Genomic DNA, 8,523 nt, shown 5'->3' on the forward strand with positions numbered 1-8,523 from the left:
ACATGTCTTCACGCTTCTTTACGGCGATCGCCGCTCTTGAGCGGCGAGGTCTTCTCTATGGACTGACAGGGTAATAAAGCAGACGTGCCACCCACTAGCACTTTTAAAAACTTCTTCTAGACAGAAGGAAGGCCAAACGAGTGCTGCGCGTCCTTCGATCGACGAAAACGCGGCCGTTTACGCAGGTTTTGATCCAACAGCGAATAGCTTACAAGTTGGAAATCTTGTCACTATCGTTGGTTTACTCCAATTTCGAGAGATGGGCTTCAGAACGATTTCAGTGGTAGAATAGAATAGAAAGTGCACGCATTTGTCTTCTCACATATTTGTAGGTAGGGGAAGCGACTGGACTCGTTGGAGATCCCAGTGGGAGAACGAAAGAACGAGCGCAGCTCGAGCGGAACGTCATCGAACGTAACGCCGACTGCATCGAGAAAAGTATTTCGACAATTTTCGACAATCATTCTGCAATGACTCGTCACAAGCAAATGCATCCTCCCAAGTAAGTCCGAGATATGTCTGCTAACAAAAAGGATATCATTTATCGTGTCAGTGTAGGATTTTGAGAAACAGCAGCTGGTATCGAAATCAGAACGTTATTAGTTTCATAACAACCGTTGGCTCTCGTTTTCGACTTCAGCAGATGCTGAACAGGGATAGGTAGCGCAATTGCCGTCAAGAAATTTGAATCGTAGTCTCCTCTTTACATTATATAGTGTGCAGCAACGGCTTTCGAGTGGCGCAGGAATGAGTTTTACTGAATTCGCATACCAAATCTTTCAGGCTTACGATTTCCTTCACTTGTATCAATCTGAAAACTGTTTAGTTCAGGTAGCTAAAACTAATAAAATCAAGCTTCTGTGCTTACTTGATCTTTTTTCGTTTTTGAGATTGGGGGTAGTGATCAGTGGGGCAACATAACAGCCGGCTGCGAGTTGATACGACGAGCAGTTGGCAAGCAAGCATACGGTAGGTTAGAAAAACTATTTACAACAAACTTGTGCGTTGGACGTTTGCTCGAGAAGGAGTCACATTGCCCTTGCTGGTAACGTCCAGTGGGGAAAAGTTTGGAAAGAGTGCTGGTAATGCCGTTTGGCTGTCGGCGGAGAAGACCTCTTGCTTTGATTTTTACCAGGTAATGAAGAGGATTTTCTATAACATTGATTGCGTTCATCTTCCATTCCTGTATAGTACTTTCTAAGGACTTCGGATCAAGATGTCAAACGGTTGTTGAGTTTTCTCACTCTTCTTCCGCACGTCGAGATTGAAGAAACGATGAAGAAGCACTCGGTAATGATGCATTACGCGCTCTTTACACACGATCATCAGCCTGTGCGCACAAATGAAGGAAGAGCCGGAGAAAAGGCTGGCCCAGAGGCGATTAGCTACCGAAGTGACGTGTCTTGTTCACGGACGTAAGGCTCCAGAGAAAACGACGTTTTTTTTCTCGGCGCACATAGTCGACATCCTTAGATGAAGCAGTTTGCAAAGCCGAAGAATTTACGAGCGTCTTATTCCACTCAAAAGTCAAAGGTAGAGAGAGCAAACGTAAAATTACAGGAAGTTTCAAAAAATCGTTTCTAGACGCTTCTCATCTAAAAGAGAACCTTCGTTATATAAAATCCGTCGACGTGCCTCGCGATAAGGTAAAAGTCGGATTGACTTTGTCGGACGCCGTGTTGGAAGTAAAAGCGGTCGAGAGCAAGAGTAAGGATGCGTCAATTATATAACTAATGCAGCGTCGCGCGACGCGGTGACTTTTCTCTGGTTCTTCTTCTGTCGTTAAGGAGAAGCGAAGAGGCTTATTAGAGCGAACGGCGTCTACGTTAACGACGTCCGGCTGGCCAATCCTAATGAACTCATATCGGAGCGCTACGTCACGCAAGACGGGGTTACTTTACTTAGAACTGGTGAGTCTAATGACGTCGATTTGCTATAAACAATCTCGTTCTCGCAGGCAAAACGAATTATTTTCTTATCAACTGGATCTAGGGGTTGTCGTGGTGTCAAATGCGCGCAAGAGTGAGGCCCAAATCTCTTAAAAAGAAGTCTCATGATCGACAGAGTCTTTTATTTGCTTCAATAATCTTCTCTCTTGCCGTTTCGTCGAGACGAAACAGCGAGAAAGTCTCGTCGAGGGGAGGCTGGCACGCCGTCGCCGATCGAAATCCTCCGCGCGGTCGCGCGACTTGCGGCGGTTCGTCGTAGACGATGCACACGTCGTTCGGTAAGCGGCTCACATTCAGAACGCTTAGAATAGTCGTTCCCAAACCTTCCAATACTTCGCCCGTATTGAATCCCGTTCGAAATTGATCGTAGCGATCGGCACTTCGTCTCTGCCACGCGTTCCACAATTTGTCGATGTAGCCGTGATGGAGATAGAATTCCGGCGCGTCCGCCGAATCCGTCGTGCACATGGTGCCGCCGACGGCGCAGTGGAACTGATTGTGCAGCGTTCCTTCCATTTGCCATTGCCACTCGTCGATATCGTCGGCGCGCAACGCGAGCACGCGTTCGACGGCCTCCGAATTGGGCAGCGTCCGAGACGAACGAAAGCGACGTCGCACCGTGATGCAGTCGCCACTAGGCGCGCAATTGAACGGCCCGTCGCCGACCGCCCAACCGTTTCGCCCGTCGCCGTTCGATCCCAGCCAGCTGGGATCGTCTTGCCATACGGGCGCGTTCCACGGATCGTCGGCGTAGCGACTCCAATCCCAGAACGGCTGCGTGACGCGACAGTCGACTCGGCGAAGGAGATTCTCGAGCTCGAGAACGTAGGCTCGGTGCCACGGAAGAAGGAGATGACGGTCGTGTATACCGTTGAAAAAACTGGTACGATGAAGATTGAGTAGGGCGCGAAATTGGTTCTCGTACGTCGTTTCTGCTGTCTTATAGGCTCGAATGTAGCGCAGACGCTCGCTTCGGCTCATCGACGTTATGTCCTTTCGCACGCGACAGCATCGCACCAACTCGCCTCCTTCGCAAACGCATCTTCGACCGCACTCGTCATAGACGATGGAGTCGGCGGCGTCTCGACATTGTCCACTGGCGTCTAATAGAAGACAAATTGAATGAGAATCTCTTCGCTCTTTTGTCGGGGCGGCTGGTACCTGTCGGACACGGAGCTCGTTGGCAAGGTGAGCTTTGGGCGAGGGGACCGCAGGGACGACCGGAATTGGCCGGTCTCACGACGATAGTTCGTTGTCGGGATCGTTGAGACGGGCCGCAAGTTTGAGAACAGGCTGACCACGTACCCCATTCACTTTCGACGCAATCGACTAAAGCAGAGTCATCATTAGATGATTACCTTCCAAAAAACTTGAAACTTAAAAAAACAATGGGTACCTGGACAAGGCCCACTGTTGCATCGTTGCGACTCCCGTAGCACGATCGTTCCCAGTGTCGACGAGTCGCAACCCTGGGGACGAAGTGATCTCGTCTGATGACGATAACCGCCGGTGCCGCACGTTCGACTGCATCTCGACCACGCGCCCCACTCCGTGTATTGGCAGACAGGAGGCGGCGTCGAGGTACTGGCAACGCATACGTCGTCGCGATCGTTGCAGCAGTCGCCCCACTGTCGGCACTCGCCGTCGCAGTAGCAGGTCTCCCCGTTCGGTCCATCAGCGCGACAGTTGGCATCATAGCCGTCGCTACAGCACGGAGACAGTCGACACGAAGAAGCGCTCACGTCAAACGCACAGATAACGATCAGACAGATGCTAATGGAAAGAAAAGCCATTGTGGTATGCACTACCGTAAGAGGAAAAGTGTTGCTCCCTAAACGCGGGCTGCCTCATATAAACGTTAACATGGAACTAATTTCTGATTAGCGGTTAGCAGTGCCCGTGGCAACCGGGTCTATGCTCTACGACGACGAGACGTGCAACCGAGGCAACAAGCATTTGCTTCACCGAAAGGAACCCAATAAAAAGACAGGAAGGTACCGTCATAAATTTAAAAAAAAAACGCCAAACGCGTAAAAATCTTTGGCCCAGCTACTTGCAAGCTGTGACGGCTTCGATGATATTCGGATGGGGATGGTGCACCCCTTTCGGATCCCCGCCTTTTAGGGAACCACGATACGTCGCAATGAATTGTTTGACGTAGCCGTCAGAGCCGCGAGGATCGTGAACGCTTTCCGTTGCCGCCGGTCTTTCCCAGAATCGCAGCTGCGAGTCGCCGATCGTCCGCTGGGCATTAAGACGAATCTCCTCCATTAGCCACTCGGTCATCTCGTCGCCCATGTGTTCGTCTAGAAGCGACTCCCTGGTGATGGGCACGGGCATAAAACGCATTTTCGCGGCGGTTCGCGGCGCGAGAAAATGCTTGATGGCGGCAAACGCGCCGCGCATCATGTATCCCGAGTTGACGCAGAGTATGCGCGCCAGTCGTTCAGGGTAGTGGTGAGAGAGGATCTGGTTGACGCGATAGGCGACGCGCGGACTGCAGGCGGCGAGAAACATGCCCGTGCAATCCATCACCCAGACGCACGAGTCGGATCCGTTCGGAATGGTTGCCATCGATCGAATGGCTTGTTCGAGGAGATAGACGACGTGTGCAACGGAGTCCTCGGCGCACGCCGAGCTCGCCGTTAGCGTCATTTGAATGAAGGAGGAGTAGAAGACGGCGCGGCCGAGGGCGTCGTGACCGACCTGACGCTAAGGAGAAAAAGATATATATGCTTTCAAGTCCGCCATATACTGGTAATACCATTGCATGATATCCGGTCTTCTCTCTGCACCATTTGCAGGTCCACTGGTCGGGCCTTTCCCTCTGTCGCCACAGGATGCTATCTTGAATCATATCAAGTGCGGCCTTCACATCCCAGTCACGTGCACGCAGGTAGCGGTACAAACTAAGAAGTAATCTTGATATTCAATTGAATTGGTAAAGATCTATCTTCTCATATGGAACTTCAAGACGGCTACTACTACTACACAATAGCATATAGATACATAGATATATCATGATACGGTACCAAAAAGGTGTTGCGAGACAGTGACAGTGCATGACTGCACTGCAAACTCACCTCGTGGGATCTCGCGTTATCTCGACATGATCAGAACCTACTGTCTGATCTAGAAGGCTCGCCAGTTCTTTTTCTAGTCGCTGCACCTGGTCGGATCCTCTTTCCATGAGCGATACCTGTCGTCAAGATCCTAGGATCCGTGCGCTTAGTAGCGAACTTGACCACGCCTAAGCGCGCATGCGTCGACCGAAACAGACCAAGTCATGTCGTTGAGCTCGTATTTCCTCAGCGAATACCAAATGGACGCCGTTCTGAGCGAGCACTCGTACTCGAAGTCGTGGTCCTGTCATCCGGAAGCGAGTCGCGCGCGTCCGAAGCGCACGCTCTTCGCCGAAAGGCGTCGAAAGCGCCTCGCTCCGTCGAACGACGACGAAAGCGAAAAGGACGGCAGCGAGGGCGAAATCGACGTCGTGGAGGCAATCGACGAACCGCCGGCGGGAGCGACGTCCCGACGTCCAGCGTTCGACGAGCACAAAATGCGAAGTCTCATGTACGAGTGCGAAACGTATAGCGACGTCGTGCGACCGAACGTCGTCGCTGCCGACAAATGGGAAGAGCAGATGAAGAAGTACACGTCGATATATATATATATATATATATATAGCGGATTAACATTATTTTTTCATTGATTTTCGCACAGAGATGATTGGACGCCGAGACAACACGCTCTGTTTCGGAAAGCGGTCGAAGTCTTGGAAGGCGACCAATTAGCGAGACTCGCCTATGAGAATGTGAGCGAGCAACGGGCGCACTTCTATTTGAATTTTTTCAAAATTATTTTTTCTTTGCAGCACATAGACGAAGCTGTCATGAGACGCTTGCACACGAACAAGTCGGCAGTCAAATTTCGAAAAATTTTGGCTGATATTTCGTGGGTGAGGATTCGAGTAGTGAAGGGATATTATATATTTTTTGAATCTTTTTTCCCCTTCTAGGACATGCCTCTTTGTCAGTGGCTGCATGGCACGTTTTCCAACGGTCTGAGTACGCCCCTACTTGCCACGTACCTCGACATCCTTCAAGCCATCAGAACGAAAGTACTACAGAGGGAAAAGATGCTGGGTGGACAATCGATGTGACGAGGATTTGCTTTAGGCTCCCAGTCTCGTCGATAAGATGGTCTCTTCTGTTGCATCGAATCCAACTGCCGGCTTAGCGCTGAGTCTCCTGTTGAAAAGACCTTGGGATCCGGCGATAGCTCTATTAGCGGGCGGGAGACAGGTTCGACGAATTTTGGGGGTTCGACTGTTGTAACCTCTTTTTCTATAGAGAAAGTTGCCGGGTTCTCCATTCGTCGTCGTCGTTCCTTCCGTTCCTCCAAGTCTTACGTTGTCGTCGACGAAACGTTCAAAAGCGTGGCACTCGCATCTCTCTACTCTGGGTTAGACGTCTGTCGTTGCGCTGCCCCGTTTGGGGAACCCTATTGTTTAGGAAAAGTCATTCCTGTTACCATATTCGGAGACTTGTATCACGCTGGGGCCAATATTCGAATAGACGAATGCGTTGAGAAATTGGTAGGAGCTACGCAGCGGAAGGTTCGAGAGGTATGCGTACTTGTTTGTTGCGCGCTAGTTCTCTCATATAACTCACTATGTATTGTTGCAGTTGCAAGGACACTTTAATTCGAGGCCCGTGGTGCTTATTGGTTGGGACACGGGTGCTCTCATTGCGTGCAAAGTGAGAAGTCAAATGCACGCTTTATCTCTCTGTGTTTATCTTTGCCTGCTACAGGTTGCGTCGAAAGAGGACGTAAATGCTGTCATATGTTTGGGCTATCCTTTTGAGGGAATTTCGCTAGCAACGAAAGAAGTAGGCGCTCCGCCGACTTTAGCGTAGTTTTTAGCTGACGGTTTTTTTTCTCTAGACGTGCTGGAATTCTTTGATGATGGTGACGTCTCCCGTTCAGTTTATTTTGGGATCCGAGTCGAAGTGTTGCAATATATCTCGTCTCGACGTGAGAGAGAAAGAGTGAAACGAAAGTTTTGTTACTTCTCCTGCCTCGTATATAGTACTTTCGCGACAAGATGCAGGCCGACACGAGCATGACCGTCGTTGAAGGAGCCGATGATTACGTAAGGCAATGAAAAACGGTGTTCTTCGTCTCTTCTCAGTTTGACTTCAATGCAGTTGCGCATGTCGTGGGAAAGGAAAAAGTCGGAAGCGGTCACTCAGAGCATGATAGACAAGTGCCTACAGGTATGAACTATCGCGATCACGGTAAAGCTTCCTTTATTTTATCTTATGCAGGAAGAAATCAGCGAGTTCCTTTGTCAAACGTTGACCTCTGCCCCCTATCGAGACGCCATCGACGTGGAGTCGAGCGACGACCAGCGTCGTTTGACTCGTCGTCGTCGCGGTCGACCGCCGTCGAATTCGACGAAATACGGTTCGAAGGCGACGGCGACGCCGTGGGTGCAACCCAAATCATCGTCGACGGAATCGGCAAAGAAATCCAAACCGGATCCAACTGCTGCGAGAGTGGGCACGTCGTCGTCGATGGTAGCACCCCTGAAGCAGATACTTTCTTCTGGAGGGCTTGGTGCGAGTGCGACCAAAGCGACGGCAACAGCGACGACTGTAGCGACGACCGCGTCATCGCCGTCGTCGTCGTCGTCGTCGTCTCGTCCAGCGACTGTTACGGCTCACATCTCAGCTAAACCGCCGTTGTCAACTGGCGGCGTTCAGCAGCCTTCGCCGTCGCCGCCGTCGTCACTTCCTTCGTCGCAACAGCAGCAGCAGCAACAGACGAAGCCGGCGGCGACGTTGTTTCGATATACGCCTTCTTCGGGGCAGTCGTCGGCTTCGACTTTTCCTCTGACGAAGCAGCATCTGGACTTTTCTCCGCAGGTCTTTGTTCGGCCTTTGGGAAGCGCGGCAGCGGCGACGGCCAAACCTCGCGTTGGCAATGAGCATGCCTATCATTTTCACAAAGTCAATCCGGACGCAATGCAAGGGAACAGGGAAGCCAAAGTGAAGAAAACAGATCAGGAGAAGGGCGAGAAGAAGACGGAATCTCAAGATACAGTAGAGAGGGAAAGTAGTGAGGAAAAGTAAGGTAGTTTTAGTTTATTCGGAGAAGTTCCGAGAACCCTTGAAGTTTTTATGAAAATCTTCGATTCGCTGCTCTATTGGCTTTACTCCAGTACGCGGGAGCTCTAATTAATAAAATTGGCTATGCTTTTCCGTACTTTTCAGTTTTCACGTAACGTAGTACCTTGACGGTGATATCAGTGATATCACCAATACTAAGGCCCGTATATCCGGGTAGGGTAAACGGTTTTTCCTCGTTTTTTCTCAAAAAGCCGTTTACCCTACCCGGACATACGGGCATCAGAACAACCGTACGATGTCCCGTATATGGTTTTTACGTTTTTTCCTAGAGGCCGTTTTCAACCCGGACATACGGGCATCAGGCTTATCAATTTTACCAATACGAAGGCCCGTATGTCCGGGTAGGGTAAACGCGGTTGCCCTACCCGGATATACGGGCA

At 50.5% G+C, this 8,523-nt stretch overlaps 4 protein-coding genes across 9 annotated transcripts; 2 read left to right on the forward strand and 2 right to left on the reverse strand.

Annotated features, from left to right (window-relative positions):
* Window positions 1-2: 2 nt before the first annotated feature.
* On the forward strand, window positions 3-4,005 carry LOC136184624 (tyrosine--tRNA ligase, mitochondrial-like). 6 transcript variants are annotated; one of them, XR_010669394.1, is made up of 15 exons: window positions 3-70; window positions 121-283; window positions 333-502; window positions 559-660; window positions 717-831; window positions 891-969; window positions 1,026-1,135; window positions 1,192-1,290; window positions 1,349-1,415; window positions 1,474-1,533; window positions 1,585-1,707; window positions 1,788-1,910; window positions 1,958-2,832; window positions 2,896-3,758; window positions 3,834-4,005. XR_010669394.1 is itself a non-coding variant. In XM_065971537.1 (13 exons), the coding sequence occupies exons 1-13, from the start codon at window positions 3-5 to the stop codon at window positions 1,990-1,992; spliced, it is 1,314 nt and encodes a 437-aa protein (XP_065827609.1). In that variant the 3' UTR covers window positions 1,993-4,005. The 6 variants fall into 6 exon arrangements, 1 of the variants encoding a protein (XP_065827609.1); XR_010669395.1 differs by having other exon boundaries at window positions 2,896-3,746; XR_010669393.1 differs by having other exon boundaries at window positions 2,896-3,137; window positions 3,300-4,005.
* Window positions 1,988-3,860, reverse strand: LOC136184621 (uncharacterized). The gene is made up of 3 exons (XM_065971533.1): window positions 3,346-3,860; window positions 3,111-3,278; window positions 1,988-3,052 (listed from the first exon to the last, which is right to left on the reverse strand). Exons 1-3 carry the CDS (start codon window positions 3,740-3,742, stop codon window positions 2,052-2,054), a joined length of 1,566 nt encoding a protein of 521 aa, XP_065827605.1. The 5' UTR covers window positions 3,743-3,860; the 3' UTR covers window positions 1,988-2,051.
* LOC136184627 (uncharacterized) lies at window positions 3,905-5,193 on the reverse strand. Its single transcript, XM_065971541.1, has 3 exons — window positions 5,033-5,193; window positions 4,714-4,858; window positions 3,905-4,661 (listed from the first exon to the last, which is right to left on the reverse strand). Exons 1-3 carry the CDS (start codon window positions 5,137-5,139, stop codon window positions 3,999-4,001), a joined length of 915 nt encoding a protein of 304 aa, XP_065827613.1. The 5' UTR covers window positions 5,140-5,193; the 3' UTR covers window positions 3,905-3,998.
* Window positions 5,194-5,206: 13 nt separating this feature from the next.
* Window positions 5,207-8,213, forward strand: LOC136184618 (KAT8 regulatory NSL complex subunit 3-like). The gene is made up of 13 exons (XM_065971528.1): window positions 5,207-5,600; window positions 5,673-5,763; window positions 5,824-5,907; window positions 5,968-6,069; window positions 6,128-6,253; window positions 6,302-6,413; window positions 6,464-6,576; window positions 6,638-6,709; window positions 6,764-6,841; window positions 6,897-6,986; window positions 7,042-7,104; window positions 7,160-7,228; window positions 7,280-8,213. The coding sequence occupies exons 1-13, from the start codon at window positions 5,236-5,238 to the stop codon at window positions 8,084-8,086; spliced, it is 2,172 nt and encodes a 723-aa protein (XP_065827600.1). The 5' UTR covers window positions 5,207-5,235; the 3' UTR covers window positions 8,087-8,213.
* Window positions 8,214-8,523: the final 310 nt, after the last annotated feature.

Source organism: Oscarella lobularis, chromosome 3 (assembly GCF_947507565.1).
Source record: "Oscarella lobularis chromosome 3, ooOscLobu1.1, whole genome shotgun sequence".
Taxonomy (NCBI): Eukaryota; Metazoa; Porifera; class Homoscleromorpha; order Homosclerophorida; family Oscarellidae; genus Oscarella; species Oscarella lobularis.